This window comes from Gorilla gorilla, chromosome 9 (genome assembly GCF_029281585.2).
Source record: "Gorilla gorilla gorilla isolate KB3781 chromosome 9, NHGRI_mGorGor1-v2.1_pri, whole genome shotgun sequence".
Taxonomy (NCBI): domain Eukaryota; kingdom Metazoa; phylum Chordata; class Mammalia; order Primates; family Hominidae; genus Gorilla; species Gorilla gorilla.
Window position 1 is genome coordinate 142,089,426 of NC_073233.2, and position 22,710 is coordinate 142,112,135.

The 22,710-nt window shown below is 42.9% G+C and overlaps 1 protein-coding gene and 1 pseudogene across 1 annotated transcript in view; one reads left to right on the forward strand and one right to left on the reverse strand.

Annotated features, from left to right (window-relative positions):
• Positions 1 to 22,710, forward strand: part of JAM3 (junctional adhesion molecule 3) — an 83,847-nt gene that overhangs the window by 53,123 nt on the left and 8,014 nt on the right. The window contains exons 2-3 of the mRNA XM_019036400.4: positions 18,738 to 18,803; positions 19,573 to 19,686. Coding sequence (XP_018891945.3) covers positions 18,738 to 18,803; positions 19,573 to 19,686 — 180 coding nt within the window. The remainder of the gene's footprint in view (positions 1 to 18,737; positions 18,804 to 19,572; positions 19,687 to 22,710) is intronic.
• LOC129525529 (protein tyrosine phosphatase type IVA 2-like) lies at positions 3,374 to 4,468 on the reverse strand (annotated as a pseudogene).

Below are 22,710 nucleotides of genomic sequence, written 5' to 3' on the forward strand. Positions count from 1 at the left end.
TTAGGCTTGAGCCTCAGCGGCTAGTGCAGCCTCGCAGTAATGCATGCTGACGTGAGTCCTGGTCAAGGAAAAATGTCTTTTGAGCAAGAGACAAACTGGACAGAATGCCAGCAAGCTAAATATAACTCCTTAGAGAGCCAGACATGCATAAACTAGTTCTTAGTGAGCAACACATCAGATTCAGAGTGGAAACATTTTCTAAAAGAACTTCTTTTCCTTGGCTTACTGTAATGAGTATAAACCCAAATTAATTTAATTTTTCGTGGAAAGCTAAGACAACCATTGATTTTTCTCTCAGCATCTCTGCAGTTAAATGTTAGTAACCATTGTTAATGTTGGAAGCCTCCCGTCTCCCAGTGCCCCAGCATTCTGTTCATGAGTCAGCAAGTCTGCTCTGCTATTCCGATGAGTTTTGCTACCACAAGGAAAGAGGACAGGGAGTTTGCACATTCAGACCTTGACGAATCTGGGAGTTGAGTTTTTCATGGACCCTCACTCTGCTTCAGGATGCTCACACCATTATGTGAAAACTCTTAGAAAAATCCATCAAAATGAGCCAGCCTCTATGGAATCAGGAAATTTGTGGGCTGAGACTAACATTACCTCAACATCTGTTATGGCTTAAATGTATCGTTTTAATAAGATTTTATGTTGTTAGTTCTTTTTGCCTGAAGCTGTAGAAGCATTTTATAGCCAGTAACTCTTCAGAATAGTACAGGAAAGCAGGCGTCATCCTCATGCTCAACAATAGAGCTGTGTTTCTGTGCACCAACCCCAGATGTTGGGTCTGGCCCCCGCAGAAGGAGTGCCTCAGTAGGGCATCCCAAATGGGGCTGTGCATAGCGTCACTCCAGAGGCTGGGGACAGTGCAGATCCAGACCTTTCCCAGCCTGTTGAGTTAGAATTGGGGGACTGTGCTCCAGGGCATGAGGAGGTGGGTTGGGAAATGGTATTTTAAACAAGTGAAGTGATTGTCATATAACTTGTCTGGCATCAGATCCGCAGACTCTGGCAGAGTTTCCGGAAGGTCTCTCAAAACTGAAATAAGAAACTGCAGTTGTTGTCCACAGCTGCTAAAATTGTTCCAAATTAGGAAAGGGAAGGGGAAACAGAACACAGTAGTTCCAGAGAAGAATCTGAGGAGCCGTGTGAGCTAGGAAGGCCATTGTGAACAGAAGCGAGTCAGTATTTCCTCATTTCCTCTCCTGCCTTATCATTCCCATCTGCCAGCTCCCTCCTTTTTTTTTTTTTTTTTTTTTTTGAGCATGTAAAACATGTTTTGTTGTTCTTTAAAAGGGTTCAGGGTTTGGTTTTAAATCAGGCTGCACACCTTTCAAATCAATCTGACATCTCTCTATGTCAAACTGGCTTCAGCTAGCAATACTTCATTAAATCCAAAAGAAAAAGATTGCTTTAATTTTAAGGAAAAAAATCCAGTTTTGAGAACAATTAACATTAGTCTTTAATTTAAAACAAAATGAGGGCTAATGTTTCATGTTGCTTTATACATCCTTCTCCTCAATATAGAACCAGGAATGTAATTTTCCTAACTTGGGCAGGCACTGATACCGATGGACACTGCATGCATGTGCGCACACACACACACACACACACACACACACACCCTCCCCCCAAACAAAATTCAGAGTGTGTCAGAGGGAAAAGGTTTGTCATGGTATTGATCAAAACCCTTGGAGTCAACACTGTCTATCTTAGCTTAGCACGTGTGCTGTTTTGATCTTGAGTCTATATTAATGGAATCTGTTGTTGTGTTTTGAAATGAAGAATTTTGGATATACCATTATTTTTTACTTTTAAGCCCCAGAAACAATTTCAGAAAGCATTATTTTGTTTTCTGGGATGGGAGAAGAGAGAATCTACAGATTTGCATTTAGTTAAAAATCAAAACTCCAGCAATAGGAAATAGGCAGTTCACATAGCCGGCCAACATTTGAGGTATCATCAGTGTGAGACAAGGTCCCGGTCTGTTCCTACTGGCCTAGCTGACGCTAACAAAATGGGAGGCTTATGGCTCTGCATAGCAAATTCCAGCAGGATAAGATGACCTTAAGCCTGTATTCAGAGCCTTAGAAGCAGGGCACTACTGAGAATGTAATATTTAGAGGTAAAAATAGTGCAAGAGCCCCTGATGGTGCCCCTCTACCTGCTTTGTCCATGCAGCCTGATCGTAACTGCCTTCCACAAAGGATCAGAAAAACAGCTCTTCTAGATCAGTCCACTAAACCCAGCCAAGAATCTGCAGAAATGTTGCTACACCGCTTCACCAGCAACACAGTCCCTGCGCTACTCAACTGCGTTGCCCAACGTCGCTCTTCTACCCTGTTATGGCCTGTGGACACATACTCACTAGGCATCATCGCTGGTTTTAAACCAGGGATATTTTTTAATCTCAAAAGAACCTAGTAATAACAAGGCAATCAATGGTTAAACTGAACTTTACATATAGGGAGGGGGCAGTTTGGAAAACACCACAAGCATTTCTCAAGTCGAAAATATGTGAATTTGCTGCTATTTCTTTGACCGTTCCTGAACATTCACAGTACAAGTCCTAAAATAAAAATTTTAAGCTACCAGCATTCTCTGATACTAGACAGAAAATCAGAGTAACGCTACAGCCCACAATTGTACAGGGTGTAGAAAGTACGCCCACTGCCTGGACATCTTTGTTGATGGCCTGGAGTCCTCCCTTTTAGAAGACAAGTTTCTGGGATATCCACTTAGCTTCACTGGTTAGGGAAGAGAAGAATTCAACTCTCAGCTAACTTCTTTGAGAAGAGACTCCTCTTAAAATGCCACTTCCCCACTAATTTATCAAAATAAAAACAAAACAAAAGGCTCTTGGCTACTTTGTCTAGTATTAGGGTTTTGAGGAAAAGAAGCTAACATGAACACCCTTTCATCAGGAAAGACTACAAACCACCTGGATCATATAATATCTCTATATGTCACTGCTTTTATTTATTTATTTATTTATTTAAAAGTGCCCAGGTGGGCTTAAGGCTGCCAGACTGCACGTACATCTACAGCAACAAGGGCTTCTATTCCATCTACAACTTGCATCAGGGGAAAAAGGGACATGTAGGAGAGGAAGGAAAAAAGAGGGGAAAAATACACCACCACCCCTCCCGCCCCAAAAAAGGGAAAAAATCCCACCACAGGGAGATCTATGTGCCAAGCATAATGAAGAGTGTGCTCCCCAAACAGATGGTTCTGCACAGGCTAATGTTCTGCTGGTTTTCCTTAGAGACCTATTTTGAAAAAGTTTAAAAAGACAAGAGATTTCAAAATAATTCAATCCTGGCAGAAATTCAAACTCCCAAACTAGGAGCAAAATCATCCTTCACTGAATTAATTCCTTTTCTCTTTCTCTTTTCTTAAACATTTTATTCATTTTATAGAGAGATTTCTTTTTTGTTTGCTTTTGTTCCAATCATGAGGAGAGTGGTTGAGGAGTAGTGAATCCATCACTACTTTGATGACACAGGTAAGATTCCAGATTCACATTCCAGGTACCAAGAGTTCCCTCTAAATGCCACAATCAAGTGAGCCGTCATTTACATTTCTTTCTACTGAACACAGCAGTGCCCGTTGGTATCTCTGAAGCGTAATTACATCTTAGGTTGGTATTTCTCCAAGTAAAGCAGCTGTTTGGAATTGAAGGCCCCCCTCCTTTTTTGTCTTATAAACTGAACTGCATCTTCGTACTTCATTCCACATTCAATCAAAGCAAGTGCAACCAGCACAGGTGCCCTTCCCAATCCCGCAACACAAGGCACTGCAACACAGCCACCTGGCTCTTCACAGAATTTGGTTTATAACAGGTTTAACCAATCATCTACTATCTGATTAGGGGGTGGAGCTCCATCATCAAATGCCAATCTAGAAGGTGGATTCCTCCTTTTTCAACTGGAGCTTTATCATATGTAGCATCACAAACTCGAACCAAAGTCGTCACTCCATACTTCTTAAGTTCCTCTGGGAACTTGTTGAGAGTAGCATTGGTAGGGTTGTGAGTTACAAGAAAACACATGTTCTCACAGGAGATCTCGACAGGGGCTGGACGGTTCATTATGGCAAATGAAAAATGTGAGTGTGCGTGTGAGTGTGATGGGAAAGGTGAAAAAAAATCAATAAATCTTGAAATGTTTCACAGCAGAAAACATTAAAGAGACCACTAAAATGCCTATTATCAATCAGTGTTTTCTCTATTCAACTTGTTTATTCCTTATGAAGCTTCTGTCTTCAAGATAAGCAAAGTATTTAGAATCCACTTGAATCCAAATTCAACTTGGGCCTCAATTTCTGCAGATGGATACCTTCGGACTCCAAAAAAATCCAACTACATAAGCAGCCTTTACTACATCTAGGCACTAGTGAGGCAAGTTAAAAGTGTAGGTCGCTTTCCACTTGTTTCCTTGATGCCTAATTTTACTGGAGTCATTAAAAGAAATATGCTTGCAATTAAAAAAAAAGCCAGCTATTTCTGAGGCCGGTCGGTGTGTCCAGGAGTGTTCAAGGCAGTGTTAATTATGGCACATAGAACCTTTAGGCTTGTCAGCGAAAACGCTGTGCTGAGCCCGGCAGAAGTCTGCCCTCACACTCAGAATCGCCGTAAATGTGCAACGTATATTACAAAGAAAAACGCTGGCGAGCTGGGGACCGGGCATTGAAGTCCGGCGGTGGCGGGAGCGAGGAGGCGCCTCTCTCCTCAGTTACCTCTGCGGCAGCGGCGACGACACCCCCCAGCCTCAGCGCGCGACACCCGCCCGGTGGCGGCGGCGCGTCTCCACGAGTCTGTCTTGCTGCTGCTCCTGCAGCCGCCGCTGCCCTGTGGTGTCGCCTCCCGAGGTGCACGGCCGCCGCCGCTGCCGCTCCAGCCGCTCCCAGACGGACAACGGTTACAGCCCGGCCGATCGTGCCGCCGCCACCACCGCTGCACGCGCAGCCGAAAGCGGCTCCCGCCCCCTCTTCTCTCTCTCAACTTAGTTCCACATCTTCCCTGGAAGGAAGAGATGGCTGTGTTGAAGATGACAGTGCCAGCTGCACATCATGTCAGAGGCTTTTTTTAGGTCGCTTCCCTTGCAGACTCATCCAAGATAGGGTTTTACTCAAACAATGGGATCTCGTTTTAGGCTTCAGGGTCTGATTCATGTTTTCCTTTTCGTACAGATCCTCTTCCCACTTTATTTGTTGCTTTCTTTTTTAGTTCTGGATAGATTTTAATATTGTATTTCTTCTTATAAGATTATAAAATAAAGCAAGAAGTAGGGACTAAGAGGCAAAACTCCCAGCTGCTGGTTTTTACTTTGTACTTGTAGCCATTGACCTCGCTAGCATCCGATCCCCTGTCTGGGACATGAGTGTAGTCATCTTTCCATCGATGGACGCTGGGAAGCTGAATCGGTGTTGAGAACGTGCTGTGAGACACAGCACAGAATGCGAGCCCCGACAATACTCAGGAGAATGTACAGCTCGTTCAAGTCCCAGCAGCACTGTGTGCTCATCCTGTAGCTCCTTCTTGCTTTGCTAATTATCAAAATGTTGGTAGGAGAAAGCACAGTGTCTGCTTTGTTCTTTCTCTACATTAGACATCAGTCCTACAAGCTGGTTGACAGGCCTCTTCAGAAAAAGCACCCCAATGGGTTCATTTTCCTCTTCAGCAGAATAGTCAACTGATCTACAGGAAGCAGCGTACCTTCACACTTGCTCTATGTCAAAATCATGCTCTTTGTGAAACTAAACGTCTCACTTTTCTCTGTCCTCTCTCTGCACACTGCTGATTGGCTGGCTCCTCATATGTGAAAATTCGTGTTCTGTGTAGCTGGTAGGTTTTCCTGCGACATCCCTTCCCTGTCCCACCCTTGTCTTCCCAGGAAAAGCATAGATTTTCCTTGTGGACAACTGTCCATAAAGGTAGAATGCTAGTAATACATGAGCCTAGAAATTACTTAACCAGATGACAGTGAAACTTAGAAATTGATCCCAAGGTCCTCTGGCTCTCTACCCTGCATTTGCTTTGCTGACGCTCTCTAAACAAATGAGGAAAAGGCTGTTGTTCAGAGGTGGTGACTCATATGCAGATGGATGGCCACAGTGCGCTCCATCCCTGCCATCTCTGTCATTCTCTGTCTTGCCCATGCTGCAGTGCCTTGCAGATTTGTTTATATGCATGACTTTGTCATCTGTTGCTGAGAGCTGAGGAAAACCTCCTGACTGGTAAGTGCCTGTGCTGTTTATCTTAGGGCAACCCACATTTCTACATGCTTTAAAGCGGGCTTCAGAACTGGGTTACTTTTTATACAGAAGTGCATGTTGCCCGAGCCTCTTTATTAGTGTGGTTCAAACATGAGCACACAGATATGGGAGGGATTTTGCTGAGGACTGTGAGTTGGAGATGATTCAGGAAGTCTATGACAGAGCTAGGATAGCAAAGTCAGTTTCTTGGTCAGGTCTTCCTTTATAGAAAACTGCTAGATACCACTGTGCATGGCAAGGGGCATGAATCTGGAAGTAAAACTGTCTTCCGTCTAAACTCTGAATCCTAATTTTGTCTTCACTCTAAATCCCACTGATTATTAGCTGTTTAATACCTAGTTCTGGCCTTAAGGATAATAATAACTTCTCCTTCTCTGTCATTGTGACAGATAAACTGGCACTGATGCATTGTAGGATAGCTTTGCCTTTGGACCATCTTAGTGTCACTTAGCATTTGAGAAATAAGTGGCTAGATTATAGAGAAGGAATTATCAAACTTTATTACCTCTTGCCACATTTCTGGTCAAGCATGCACACAATAAAAACAAAACACCAAAGCGTGTAGTTAATCTCTTGGATGAAGTCATAGGAAGAAGAAGAATTTTAGGCATCAGAATGTAATAGAAAGAGTGCTAGACATGGAGTTTAAGAATACAGCTTGAAGTGCTGGCTCCATCACTTGGCTGTGGACTATAGGCAAGCCACTTGGCCACATCATCGGTTGTAAATTGGAAATGATACCACTTGCTCTGACTGTCTTGAAGAGTGACCCTAAGGAATTAATCTGAATCATTTTCACTTCCTTCCCTACTTCTGGAACTGTGATGTCTGATGGCCCTGGTTTCAAGAATAAGAACTAATGCCATTATAGTGAGTTATTTTAAAACTTGATGCCTTTTGGCCGGGCGTGGTGGCTTACACCTGTAATCCCAGCACTTTGGGAGGCCAAGGCAGGTGGATCATATGAGGTAAGGAGTTTGAGACCAGCCTGGCCAACATGGTGAAACCCCGTTTCTATTAAAAATACAAAAAATTAACTGGACGTGGTGGCACACGTCTGTAGTCCCAGCTACTCTGGAGGCTCAGGCAGGAGGATCACTTGAGCCCCGGAGGTGGAGGTTGCAATGAGCTGAGATTATGCCACTGCATTGCAGTCTGAGCGACAGAGTGAGACTCCATTTCAAAACAAAATAAAACTTGATGCCTTTGAAAATAAATATAGAATTAGTTTAATATATTTCTAACAAGTAGGCACAACAGAGAATGGAGTGACAACTGCTGCTCCTAGAATCACATTAAGAAAGGCATAGAAGAGAGGAAACAGAAGAGAGTAAGTGAGGCTGGTCAGTATTCAGGGGGCCTCTCCATCATCACCTGTGCACTCTCTGGACTCTTCTTACTCCTCTCTGCACTGGATGTCCAAACAGACATGCCTTTCTTGTTGGGAACCAAGTGCCTCTAAGAAAGCACATATTGACCTCCACTGTGAGTCAAACAGTGGTTTTTTTGTTTATAAAAGTGAAATCAGTCTTTGGGGTGTTGCTTACAGTTTAAAAAAAAAAAGGAAAAGAAAGAAAAAAGAAAAGGTTTTCCTCTTGGGCTTTTTAGCCTTGGCCTGAAACTGAGCTGATATATTGTTATTATCACTTGAGAACACAACAGCCTGAGGTCCAGTCTTCTCCTTAATATAGCTGGGGATGCCATTCCATGTGGTTTTAGAAATCCTTTGTTATTTCTGCTCACCTGCAGAGGCAGCCCTCCTGGGAGTGGACCCCAGAGTCTGTATCATCAGAACTCACCTCTCTCTGAGCTGGGATTAAATGTCATTGAACAAAATACTTAACAGCCTTTGTCAGCTGTGAATTCAAGCGTATTTTGGTACTCAAAAATTTAGAATTTCTGTATTTGGTATAAAGTCAGATGATATGGTTTGGCGGTGTGTCCCACCCAAATCTCATCTCAAATTGTAATCTCCATGTGTCAAGGAAGGGGCCCTGGTGGACGTGATTGGATGATGGAGTTGGCTTCCCCCCATGCTGTTCTCATGATTGTGAGTTCTCATGAGATCTGATGGTTTAAAAGTGTGTGGCAGTTCCCCCCTTATTCGCTCACTCGTGTGCATGTGTGCTCTCTCTCCTCCTTTCCCCTGCTGCTTTGTGAAGAAGGTGCCTGCTTCCCCTGTGCCTTCCACCATGATTGTAAGTTTCCTGAGGCCTCCTCAGCCATGTGGAACTGTGAGTCGATTAAACCTTTTTTCTTTATAAATCACCCAGTCTCTGGTAGTTCTTTGTAGTGTGAAAATGGACTAATATATTAGAAAATACTATTTTTACATTTTTTATATCTTTCTCTTGCTCTATATTCATTTCCATTCCCCTCTGTATTAGTTTACTAGGAGTTGCATAACAAAATACCATAAAGAGGTGGCTTGAACAGCAAAAATGTATTTTCTCATAGTACTGCAGGCTGGGAAGTCCAAAATCAAGGTGCTGGCAGGGTTGGTTTCTCCTGAGACCTCTCCTTGGCCAGTAGGTGACTGCCTTCTTGCTGTGTCCTCCTATCATCTTTCCCCTGTGCAGGCACATCCCTCGTATCTCTTCAGGTTCTTTTTTTTGACAGAGTCTTGCTCTGTTGCCCAGGTTGGAGTGCAGTGGCGTGATCTCGGCTCACTGCAAGCTCCGCCTCCCAGGTTCACGCCATTCTCCTGCCTCAGCCTCCCAAGTAGATGGGACTATAGGCGCCCACCACCATGCCTGGCTAATTTTTTGTATTTTTAGTAGAGATGGGGTTTCACAATGTTAGCCAGTATGATCTCAATCTCCTGACCTTGTTATCTGCCCGCCTCAGCCTCTGAAAGTGCTGGGATTACAGGCGTGAGCTACTGTGCCCAGCCTCTCTTCAAGTTCTTATAAGGACACTAGTCATATTGGATTAAGTCCACACCCTTATGACCGTCTTTAACTTTAATTACTGTCTCAAATTTAAAGCCTTTAAATTTGAAAGTTGCTATTCTCTGGACCTCTGGAAAGTCATTGGTCCCTAGATAGCAAGTAGAATAATGATAATAAATGGTCCCTCTTCTAAAATGTTTAACTTACTTATCTTCAGTTATTGGTGAAAGAAGTGTAAGTTTTTAAATAATATTTTACATTTGAGAAAAATTGGAGTGTGCAAAATCATATTAAAAGTCACTAAGGGGCCAGGCGTGATGGCTTACGCCTGTAAGCCTAACACTTTGGGAGGCCGAGGTGGGCAGATTGCTTGAGCTCAGGAGTGCGAGACCAGCCTGGGCAACATGGTGAAACCCCATCTCTACTAAAATACAAAAAATTAGCCGGGCGTGGTGGCAGGCGCCTACAGTCCCAGCTACTCGGGAGGCTGAGGCAGGAGAATCGCTTGAACATGGGAGGCAGAAGTTGCAGTGAGCCGAGATCACGCCACTGCACTCCAGCCTTGGTTACAGAGTGAGATTCTGTCTCCAAAAAAAGAGTCAGTAAGAGTATTAAAAACAGGGCCCCAGATAGTTCATAGCTTTGTCATGTAACAGAGTTTTGAAGATGGAATTATAAGCACATCGAGTAGTTACCTCTGTCCTGGATTAAGCCACCTAGTTCCGGATTGAAAACACATTTGCTAGTTCTACCTGAGGAAATTAAATCCTGGGAAAACATAAGCCCACAATGCCAGTTTACTGACTTACAGTGAGAATGAGAGCTCCGTTATCAAAGAAACATTGAAAGAGCAAAGACACTAACTCAGTCTATGTTTGGATTGGTGTAGATTTCTCTCATGCCATTTCCCATATTGTATTGAAACTATCTATGTCTTTTTCCCCTACTTAAAATAAGTAACTTTTCCAGAAACTTCTTGGGTTCTTAGGTATTACAGTTGGGAATCAGATACAAAGATGAATAAGAATTACTAAAAAAAAAAAAATGACAAGGCTAACTTATAGTCATCTCAGCAAAATGGTGGACTGGGAAGTTCCAGGCTCCTGTTCACTAGCAGAAAAATTAAAAAATCACCCAGTAGCTATTTGAACCGACCTTGTAGAAGCTCTGAAATCAGTCAAACGAAGATTATAGCAACCGAGCAAACATCTAACCAAGAAGAGCCATCTTTAAACCAGTAGGAAAGATTTGTGGTATTTTTACACACCCTTGCCCTACCCTCTCCCTGGCATAGTAGCTGCTTTGGTCTTGAAGAGGCAACAGCTATTCCCCAGCTTTCCTCTCAAACGGGAGGGAACAGAGCAGACATTATTTGCAAATTAATGTGTATGTCTATTCCAACCTTTCTGGGGGATACCTGAAGGCCTAATGCAAGGTGCTTGTCTCTGTCTTGTATAATCAGGGAAGCAGGCAGTAAAACCAGTGGGCACTGCTAGTAAAAGCTACAGAGTGACTATAAACCTACAGACGCCTGAAGAGATTCTGGCTGGACATATACAATAGGCCCTGTAAGGCCCAGAGGAGAAACTGGGTGAGATTCTTAGGAAATTACGACTCTCAAAAGCAGCCACATGTATGAAGGAAAATAGAAAGCCGTGATCATGTCAGGCAAGACACATGATCAGAAAAGCCCTGAAAAGATGCTAAGATTCATCCCAGGCTGATCTCTAGATTCAGAATAAGCCTAGCTAAGAGATGAAGGAGTACCCCTGCACAGAGCCAGTCTCCAAAGACTCAGGCGGCTATAATATGCTCTTTTTTGGGGGGCGGGAGGGTGGTTGTTGTAGTGTTTGTTTATTTCAGCTTTTGGCACTTAAGACAGTCTTGATTATACTCTTATAATAGCTGAACACAAGGTTAAGGAACCTCAGTGACAAAACTTGAAAAGGAATAGTCTTCTGAGTCTCAAATGGACTACTACAGCCTTAAATAGTAATTTTTTTAAAAAACACAGCAAATCTTGGGGGAGGGGGACAATCTGATTTCCAGAGTTAACCATATTGTAATAATCAAATGCCAGATTTTCAACAACAGCATCAACAACAACAACAACAAAAAATAACAGAGCCTACAAAGAAACAGGAAAACATGGCTCATTTAAAGGAACTAAATGGATTGACAGAAACTGTCCCACAGGCAGCACAGATATTGGACTTATTAGCCAAAGACTATTTGTTTAAAATATGCACAAACACCTAAGGGGAGAACATGGACAAAGAACTAAAGGCAATCAGGCAAACAGTCCCTGAAGAAAAGGACACTATCAATAAAGACATAGAAATTACAGAAATGAAACAAATTTTGGAGCTGAAAATACAATAACTGAAATGAAAAATTTACTAGAGGGGTTCAACAGCAGATTGATGCAGATAGAAGAAAGAACTAGCAAAGTAGAAGTTAGGACGATTAATTATCAAGTTTGAGGAGCAAAAAGAAAAAGAATGAAGAAAAGTGAACAGAGTCTAAGCGACTCATGGGACTAATAAGTGGACCATCATATGCATTGTTGGAGTTTTAGAAGGGGGAGAAATACTGGGCAGAAAGATTATTTTAAGAAATAATGAAGAATAAACTCCCCAAATTTGATGAAGAGCATAGACCCACAAATCCGAAAATCTCACTAGACTCTAAGTAGAATCAACCAAAGAGACTCACACTGAGACACATGATCAAACTTGACAAAGAGAAATTCTTAAAAGCACCCAGAGAGAGGTGACTCAGCAGATACGATTAATCTTCAAGAAGAATGTAAGCTGAATTTTTACCAGAAACCTTGGAGGCCAGAAGGAAGTGGGGTGATACATTTAAAGTGCTGCAAGAAAACAATTGTAAAACACGAATTCTATATCCAGCAAAACCATCCTTCAACTATGAAGCAGAAGTTAAGGCATTGCCAGATAAGTGAAAGCTGAGGGAGTTAATTACCACCAGACTTCTATAGGAAATATGAAAGGGAGACCCGCAGGTTGAAATGAAAGAATACTTAGACAATAATTCGAAGGTGTATGAAGATAATAAGATCTCTGATAAAGCTAATTACATGAGTTAATATTTATAATTTTGGTTTATAATTGTGATTTTTGAAGAAATTATAACACAAATCCAGGTCAGTTAGGTCCTGATTAAATCCCAGTAGGTTAGACTCTGGTAAGACAATTTCTCTTTTGGGCAGGCCTTGTTAAGGACAGAATGCTTCAGAGGTATTTCAAAATGGCTAACATTTCCCCTCCCTATGCCAGGAGTATGAGGGGATTTTTCTCCCGTCTTCACTGAGAGAACCAGGGAGGGCCCCTGGAGATAAAACTCACAAGAATGTCGGGGGGGCCTGCTAAGACTGGGCTCCATAGAGTTTTTAACTCTCAGACTTGTTGGCACTGAGCCTCCAATGATTCATCAATTATAGTTTAGGTTTTCCTACTCTAGTATTGGTGGTTCCTGCAGTGGCTTCTTCTCCTGAGTTTCTGCTCTGGAGGTTGGGATTCTTTATCTGCCTGTCTGTCTCTTGAATCTGGAGACAGTGTTTTGACCTGTGACCTCAGTTCTCTGACAAATCTAAAAAGAGTTGTTGATTTTCAGGTTGTTCAGCTTTTTACTTGTTGTCAAGATGGATGAGGGTTTCCAAGCTGTTTGCATGCTAGACTGAGAACCAGAAGTTCTGCATGTTGGTTTTGTATCCTGCAGCCTTGGTGAACTCATTTGTTTATTCTAATATTTTTGGTGTGTGGAATATGTAGGGTTTTCTACATCTAAGATCATGCCAGCTACAAACAGAGATAATTTTCCTACTTCCTTTCCAACTTTGATTCCTTTTTTGTCCTTTTCTTGACAAAGTGCTCTTGCTAGAAATTCCAATATCATGGTGAATAGAAGTGGTGAAAGTGGGCATCGTTGTCTTGTTCCTGATTGTAGGGGAAAAACTTTTGAGTCTTTCATGACTGAATATGCTGTCAGCTATAGGTTTTTCATATATGACCTTTATCATCTATAGAAAGTTCTTTCTATTCCTAGTTTACTGAGTGTTTTTATCTTGAAAGGTTGTTGCATTAGTTCAGATGCTTTTTCTGCATTAGTTGGGATGATCATGTCATCCCAACTTTATTAATATGTTGTAATACTGTAATTGATTTTTATGTGTTTCAGGAAGAAATCCCACTTGTTAGGTACTTAACTCCAGCCACCTCTAGTCATCTTTCCACCCAAGGGGAGTGGGGACTGAGACACAGTGGTGAAGGTCACAGCCCAAGGGTATAGTCCTACCGAAAGACTGAGACCTAATCATAGGTCTATAGAATCCTTCCCCCCTACACACACACCTTACCACCACAACACTAAAGCCTTGTTTACTACAGTTTATTTTCCTGGGTAATCATGTCTGGCTTTCAGCAAAAAGTACAAGGCATACTAAAAAGCAAAAACAGTTTGAGGAAATGGAGCAAGCATCAGAACTCTGATATGGAAGAGATGTTGGAATTATCAGACTGGGCATTTAAAACAACTCTGATTAATATGCTAAGGGTTCTAATGGGAAAAGTAGATAACATAAGTAGATAACATGCAAGAACAGATGGACAGTGCAAGCAGAGAGATGGAAATTTTGAGAAAGAATCAAAATGAAACACTAGAGATAAAAAAAACTAGCAGAAACGAAAAATGTTTTTGATGGACTCAACCTCTGAGCTTGAGGATATGCCAACAGAAACATCCAAAACTGAAGGCACAGAGAGAAAGATGACCTAAAAAATGGAACAGAATATACAAGAAGTGTGGGGCAACTACAGAAGATTAACATACTTGTAAATGATAATACCAGAAACAGAAGATGAGAACAAAAATATTTGAGGCAATTGTGACTGAGAATTTCCCCAAATTAATGCCAGACACTAAACCACAGATCCATGAAGCTCAGAAAACACCAAACAGGATAAATGCCAAAAAAAAAAAAAAAAAATCAACATCTAGGCATATCATAATCACACTGCAGAAAATCAAAGATAAATAAAACATAAGAAGACAGAGGGGAAAAGTACCTTAGCTATAAAGGAGGAAGAATAAAAATTACATCATACAGTATTTGGATTGTATAGTAATTCTGTGTTTAACTTTTCAAGGAACTGCCAAGCTTTTCATGGTGGCTGCACCATTTTAACATTCCCATCAGCAGTGTACAGGGTTTGGGATTCTCCACACCCTCACCAACGCTTATTATTTCCCCCCTTTAAAAGAAATCATAACCATCCTAATGGATGTGAAGTGGTATCTCATTGTGGTTTAGATTTAATTTCCTTAAAGGCTAGTGATGTTGAGCAACTTTTCATGGTATATCTTCTTTGGAGGCATGTCTATTTGAATTCTTTGCCCATTTTAAAATTTGTTCAATCGTGTTTTTTTTTGTCGGTGAGTTGTAGGAGTTCTTTATATATTGTGGATGTTAATCCCTTATCATATATATATGCTTTGTAAATATTTTCTCCCATTCTGTATGTTGTCTTTTCACTTTCTTGTTAGTGTCCTTTGATGTTTAAATTTTTTTTGATGAAGTCCAGTTTACCTATTTTGTTCTTTTGTTGTCTGTGCTGTTGGTGTTGTATCAAATCATTGCCTAACCCAGTGTCATGAAGATGTTTCTCTATGCGTTCTTCCAAAATTTTATAGTTTTAGCTCTTAAATTTAATAGTTTTAGCTCTTAAATTTAAGTGTTTTATATGTTTTAAGCTAATTTCTGTATTTGATTTAATATAAGGGTCTAACTTCATCATTTTGCATGTGGATATCCAGTTTTCCCAGCACCATTGTTGGAAAGGTTGTCCTTTCTCCATTAAATGATGTTGGCATCCTTGTGGAAAATCATTTGACCATATATGCAAGGATTTATTTCTGGGCTTTCTGTTCTATTCCTTTGATCTGTATGTCTGTCTTTATGCTGTGGACGGACCCCACACTGTTTTGATCACTCTAGCTTTGTAATAAGTTTTGCAATCAAACGTTGAAATGTAATAAAGATGAATAAATACGGTATTTTTTTAATCCTAAAATGTTAGCTCCATGAGAGCACAGATTTTTATCTATCCCTTTTTTTTTTCTTTTTTTTGAGATGGAGTCTCACTCTGTCGCCCAAGCTGGAGTGCAGTGGCCTGATCTCAGCTCGCTATAACCCCCACCTCTTGGGTTCAAGTGATTCTCCTGTGTCAGCCTACTGAGTAGCTGGGATTACAGGTGTGATGCCCGGCTAATAGATTTTTATCTATCTTATTCATGTATTAGCCCTAATATCTAGACAGGTATCTAGTATATAATAAGAGATAAATAAAAGCTGTTGAATGGCCAGGCGCGGTGGCCCACCCCTGTATGTAATTCTAGCACTTTGGGGGGCCGAGGCGGGTAGAACACCTGAGATCAGGAGTTCGAGACCAGTCTGGCCAACGTGGTGAAACCCCATCTCTACTAAAAATGCAAAAATTAGCCAGGTGTGGTGGCAGGCACCTGTAATCCCAGCTACTTGGGAGGCTGAGACAGGAGAATTGCTTGAACCTGGGAGGCGGAGGTTACATTTAGCCGAGATCACACCATTGCACTCCAGCCTGGGTGACAACAGTGAAACTGTCTCAGAAAACAAAACAAAAACTGCTGAATGAATGGAATCTCCCAGAGAGCTTAAGAGTATGATGGACAGGCCAAAATAGACAGGAAATTGAATAGGAATAACAGCATTTGACAAATTAGCAGTTTTCCTTTTTCCGCCTTCCAAAAAACCCTTTCCTCAGTCTTAAATAATGTAACTTCAGTATGAGTATTCCTGCAGCACTGGATTCAGTGTGTGCACAATTAAACTTCAGCAGCCACTGCTGCAAGTGGGCTCCCAGAACCCATCTCCTAAGTACTTCTGTCAGAATCTTATCCCCAGGCATCGGGCAGGATTCTGGATGAGTTACTTACGATGTCTTCACGTGTTAGATTTGTGCCTTCCAATCCTCACACTACCATTCTTTTATACAGTTACTACTACATTTTAAAGTGGCACCTTGGTTTGTTGGGGATGGGCAAGAAAGGAGTTCTAGAGTATTAGTACATTTAAGGATTATTTGGAAATAGAAGGAGAATTGTGAGGAAGGACTCTCAGCTTGGGACCTTAGCTGATGTAGTGCCCAGCCATTGCAGATAGTCATTTAAGCTAGAACTTTACATGACTTGTAGTGGCCCTCTGCTCTGGAGTCTTCCTGGGATATACTGCCTTCTAGGATTGGCATAAAAAGCTACCTGTATTTAAATCTCATGTGTAGTTCATGAAAAATAAAATACAAAGCTGCTTGTGAAACTTACCTAGGATAGTTGAACAAGAGAGTGGTCAGGCCAAGGCTTCATTAAAAAGTATAAAGAGGCCGGGCGCGGTGGCTCACACCTGTAATCCCAGCACTTTGGGAGGCCGAGGCGGGCGGATCACGAGGTCAGGAGATCAAGACCATCCTGGCTAACACGGTGAAACCCCATCTCTACTAAAAATACAAAAAATTAGCCGGGCGTGGTGGTGGGCACCTGTAGTCCCAGCTACTTGGGAGGCTGAGGCAGGAGAATGGTGTGAACCCAAGAGGCGGAGCTTGCAGTGAGCCGAGGTTGCGCCACTGCACTCCAGCCTGGCTGACAGAGCGAGACTCTGTCTCAAAAAAAAAAAAAAGAAGTATAAAGCATTCATTTCTTTGCCATAATGCAGAGGGATAAAAGAAGTGATGATTGCCATTATTTAGCTTCTTTGAGGTTGTAAGAAACAAACTGGTTTAGTTTACCTTCCAAGTTTATTATAAAGATACATATCTCAGTTGGCCTTCATGAAAATTAAACACCATTTACCTTTTATGTCCTCTAGTTCACCTGTTGTTACCAACTCTAGTATTTCCACCATTTTGACCAATCAGCCTGTATCTCCTTATAATGTACTTCTATTTCTCTAGACTATAAGCTCTACCATTTTCTTATTTCTCTTGGCTTCATACTTCTTAAGAGAAGAGATGTGATTGGGTTGTCCAGTCATCATCCAGGTGAGCAGTGCTCTCATGACTCACCTCTCAGGTCCTTGATGGTCTTTGGGCCAGAGCTGATCTCTGGTCATAGTCCCTTAGAGCCAGTGGTGGTGTCTCGTCTAAGTCATGGTGCTCATACTGAAAGAAATGTTTATGGCCACTTTCCTTAGAAGGAACCCGTGTGGCCTTGGTAGAGACTCAGAGCCTTATATATCATTCTTTACTAGTGCATCACTGGGAGCTTTCATTTTGAAGGAGAAGTAGAAGGGGCTGCACATGCATGGGATGTATTTCTGGCTCCCAGAGGGAGTAGCCATGGTTATCCAAACAAAATAACATTATCTTCACTTCTCCTTTGTTCTGTAACTTTTTGTAGAAGTGTTTTAGGAACCAATAGCAATTCAGGTATATTACACTTCTGTTTTCCATCCCTTTTTATTGAATTATTGTTTAGGGCTTTTGCTAGAATTAGTGAAATCTGACTATTTAGAAAGAAAAGATCCATGTAGCTGGGCTATTAAAGAAGATAAAGGAAAAGAATGGGCTGTGTGAGGCTGCCCAATATGCAAGGAGTTAAAGCAGCTTGGAGCAGAGTTGCTCTGTGATTTTCTTTAGCGGTTCTCATAAGGCAGGACCCAGAGGCCTTCATCAGGGTGTTCTGTATGAAGGCCTTCTTTGGGGATGGCATGTTTTATTAGAGGCATGGCAGCTAAAGAATAATACGTTGTAGGTAGTCCACGTACCTACTTGATCTTCTCTCCAAGATTAGTTGAGAAATTTTGAGACCGTGGTAAACAGGTTTCTGATGTTTGCCCAAACCCATAAGGAATCAGATGCTAGTTTTGAAGGGGATTGCCATGCAAGTAGTTATCTTGCTTTCATCAATGATATAAACTTAGCTTTGTGAAAATTACCGTGTTATATTATTATTTTTCTCATTTCAACAAAGACCAGTGAAAACTTCTTCGTGGACTGGAACCACCGGGTTGCTCATACAGCGAGGTGGACTCCTAGCTGGTTGGTAACCATACCCAGAGAGTGTTGATGCCGTCCCGAAGGGAAGAGTTCTAGCCCAAGAGTCTGGCCCATATCTCGTGCCACTGAGGGTGCCTGTGCAGGATTGGAAGCCTGGGGAAGAGGGGAAGATGGAGGGAGGAAGGGCAGAAGGCCCAGGCAGGTCTGGGAGGAGAGGTGTCGAAGGGTCAATAGGAAATGCTTAGACAAAGGCTTTAAAGCTCTGAGGGCTTTGTTCTGGGACTAAAAAGGAGAAGGAATTCTTAGAACTCTTCTCTTTCCCTTGGCTCCTTCCAGTGAAGGTCAGATTTGAGAGAGAAAGCAGTTAACTTGGCTTACCTAAGAGACTTTATTGTGGAATATTTTTCCATCCTCTGTGGTTCGTAACCATAGCCTACGCAGACGGGAAAACCTGACCTCAGTGCAAGGTTTCTCTGCCGTTTGAGATACATTGTCTCTGATTTTACTTTTCTTTCTCCTTCAGGCTGCCTGATAGGGGCTGTAAATCTCAAATCCAGCAATCGAACCCCAGTGGTACAGGAATTTGAAAGTAAGTACAAAGGAAATGCCTAGGATAATAGGCACCATCTACTGGACATTTGGTGTCTTGCAGCCAACTCAGGACACATCTGTCTCTGTAGTGTGCCAAGGAGATGTTCCGGGTGGACTGCCCTGCGGTGCACAGGCCTAGAAGCATGGCATCAGCAGGCCCACAGTGAGCCCTGTGCGGTTTTCCATCAGCTGTCATCGCACTCCTGCCTGGCTTTGTGATCATACAACAAAATTTCTTTTTTCTTTTTGAGATGGAGTCTCGCTCCTGTTGCCCAGGCTGGAGTGTAGTGGCGCAATCTTGGCTCACTGCAGCCTCTGCCTCCTGGGTTCAAGCGATTCTCCTGCCTCAGCCTCCTGAGTAGCTGGGATTACAGGCACCCGCCACCACGCCCGGCTGATTTTTGTACGGGGTTTTGCCATGTTTGGCCTGACTGGTCTCAAACTCCTGACCTCAGGTGATCCACCCTCCTTGGCCTCCCAAAGTGCTAAGATTACAGGTGTGAGCCACCGCGCCTGGCCAAGAAATTTCTTATATACAAGCAGGGTGTTTAATGGAGGGGGTACACTATGTAGTAAAATCCTTGCTAATTATCTTCATTGTTTTTCTGGCAAAAAATCCTTTCTCAAAGTCTCTTGGAGTGTGGAGTTGGCTACGTTTTTAATCTGCATGAAAGGCCTCTTGAATTAGAGCTTGCAGGGTCTGGGTGCAGCTGAACCTAGAAGCACTCCACATTCACCGAGAGCTCTTTTTCTTCTTTGCGTGTTAGGTGTGGAACTGTCTTGCATCATCACGGATTCACAGACAAGTGACCCCAGGATCGAGTGGAAAAAAATTCAAGATGAACAAACCACATATGTGTTTTTTGACAACAAAATTCAGGGTATGATCCTGTAGTCCTCTTGCCTGCTGACCTTTCCTCTGTCCATAGACCTGGCTGTACACTCTTGGCCAGAAACTTGCCTCAGACTGGTAACCTGCATCTGTAGCTAGGACCATTTTTTTTTTAAAGATTTATAATTATGGAAAATTTCAAATATATGCAAAAGTAATGCAAATGGTATATCAAGCCTCCCTGTACCTGTCCCCCAGCATCAACAAGTGCAGTTCATTAGCTAGGATCTTAATCTGCTCACAGCCCCATCTCTTTGGGGAATCAAAGTGAACATTTTCCTAGGCCATCTTCTCATGATCCTGATGTGAGTGATGTAGGTGAGTGAATGAGAAGGACCATATGTTTCAGCAAGGGCACAGCACAAATTAACTGAGCCACCCACTGTGTTTCTGGCTTGGTGCTGGGGTTGCCGATGGGGAGAAAACACGGGGTACCCTGAAGTGACATCCTCCCGGGTGGGAGGATGGTGGTCAGGGAAGGCTCCCCAAAGTGGCCTCTCTGGGTGCGGTGTGAAGGGTGGCTGGTTAGCAGGCAAGATGGTGTGGAGGGAGGTGGTGGTCAGGAGAGAATGCTGTGTATGAAGACGCAGAAGCAACAGATGGACTGGCTGATGGGAAAGACTGCAAGTTCCCCACTGTTGCCGGTACATGGACACGGAGAGAGGGAGGAGAGGGGCTGGAGAGGTTGCCTGGCCAGGCAGACTGCACTGAATGCCAGGCGAGCATGGGCGGTATCTGAGGGCCTGCTGGGAGGCTCTCAGGGGAGGTGCCATGGCTGCATCTATGTTTCAGAAGACTGAAGTGGCTGCTGTAGAGAAGAGATTGGAGGCGGCACAACTCAGAGCAGAGGACCAAGTCAGAGGCCTTCTGCAGAGTCCAGGAGAGGGCTGGCGGGGGGCCCCAAGCTGGGGTGCAGGCAGGGAGAGAGACGCGAGGGGAGGCCTGCTGGGGCTTGGCTGTGCCAAGGGGCACAGAGGGAGGCAGGCAGGTGGCTGGAGAGGAGGATGGCATCCTTTTTCTGACAGGAGGGCGGGAGCTGCAGGAGGTACACATGCAGGCTCGTGCATGAGTCGGAGCCTGTGGAGTTCTCAGAGAAGTTGAGAGTTGAGAGGAATTTGTGGAAGCAGCTCCGACACAGTCTTGCTTTGGGTTCTCAGTGTCGCCGGGAGCCTGAGTCTCCTCAAAAGAGTTTTGCTTCCCACTCACGTGAAGTCCCTCCTTTGCCTCTTATTTTTGGAGTGATGGAAATGTTCTTCTCAGAACACAGATCTGTTTTCTTTGGCTACTCAGGCTGACCCTGCTAAACCCTGAGCATGTAGTTAGAGCATCAGAGGAACCAGGTGAGAAACTCTTTAAAGAACTTTCCTTTTCTGGGGATTAAACATTTTGCTCTTAGCCACAGGGATGGGGAGGCCGAGGGAGACGGTTTCCCACACAGAATGCCGGGGCTCGGGGAGGATGCAGCTGTACTTGGCCTCTTTCCTCGCCTCAGTGCAGGGCTGCACCAGAGGCACCCTGGTGGGGTTTATTTACTCTTTTCTCACATGGTAGAGGTTCGAATCCTCCACTAATGGGTGGCTGTATAACAAAGCTTCCCATTCAAAAATGTTGTCGCCAATGTCTGTGCTCCATCGGAAGCATCTTTTAGTTTGCCGTTTTTAGTGTATTATGGCAAGCCCTTCATGTCCTTGTCAGCAGTTGTCAGGTTTAGCGATGAGTAGTTGCTACTCTTTTGTGTCATGTTTTCCTAACTCCTTCCCCTATTTGTTGTTTTCCAGGTTCTTCCTGCTTCTTTGAAAGTGTTGTTATGTCTTATGTTTAAAATCTTTTTCTATGGAGCTGTAATTCGTACCACATCCTTTTAAAGTGTGCAATTCAGGGGTTTTTAATATATTCACATAGTTGTGCAACCATCACCACTATCAAATTCCAGAACATTTTCATCACCCCACAGAGAAACCCCGTACCCAGCAGTAGTCAGTCCTCCTCCCGCATCCCTGGCAGCTCCGATTCCACTTTCCGTCTCTGTGGATTTGCCTGTTCTGGACACTGGATAGAAATTGTGGTCTTTCATGGGTGACGTCTTTCACTCAGCATCCTGTTTTCAAGGTTCATCTGTGTTGTAGCGTGTGTCCGTACTTCATTTCTTTTTATGGCTGAATAATGTTCCATTGTAGATATACCACATTATTTTACCCATTCTATTGATGGACATTTGGGTTGTTTCCACTTTTCGGCTATTATCAGTAATGCTGTTATCAATATTTGTTTACAGGTTTTTGTGTGAACCTAAGTTTTCATTTCTCTGGGATAAATGACCACGAGTACAATTGCTGAGTCTTACAGTAGTTGCATGTTTAGTTTTTTAAAAAACCGACAGAGCTTTTTTCAAAGCTGCTTTACGATTTTACATTCCTGCCAGCAGTGTATTTTCCCACATCCTTACCAACACTTGTTATTGTCTGACTTGTTAAGTTCTAGCCATCTTAGTGGGTCGGAAGCGGGATTTGATTTGCATTTCCTGGTGACTAATGATGTCGAGGGTCTTATTTGTGTATTTTCTTTGGAGAAATGTCTGTTCAAATTTGATGTCCATTTAAAAAGATTTTTTTTTTCTGGAAATGGGATCTCACTGTGTTGCACAGGCTGGACATGAATTCCCAGGCTCAAGTGATCCCCCCCTCAGCCTTCTGAGCAGCTGAGGCTACACGCGTGTGCCGCCACACCCACCCTTCCGTCCAGTTTTTACATTAGGTTGTCTGTTTCTTACTGAAGTGTGAAATCTTTATTCTGGATGCTAGGTTGGATGTACGATTTGCAGGTATTTCTCCCATTGTGTGGATTGTGTTTTCACCTGCCTTTGTCCTTTGAATTTTGATGAAGCCGGTATAACTGTTTTTAGTGTGTGCTTGTGCTTTTGGTGTCATATCTAAGAAACCATTGCCCAATCCAAGGTCATGAGGGATTTATGCTTATGCATTTTTCTAAGAGTTTTAGAGTTTTAACTCCCATG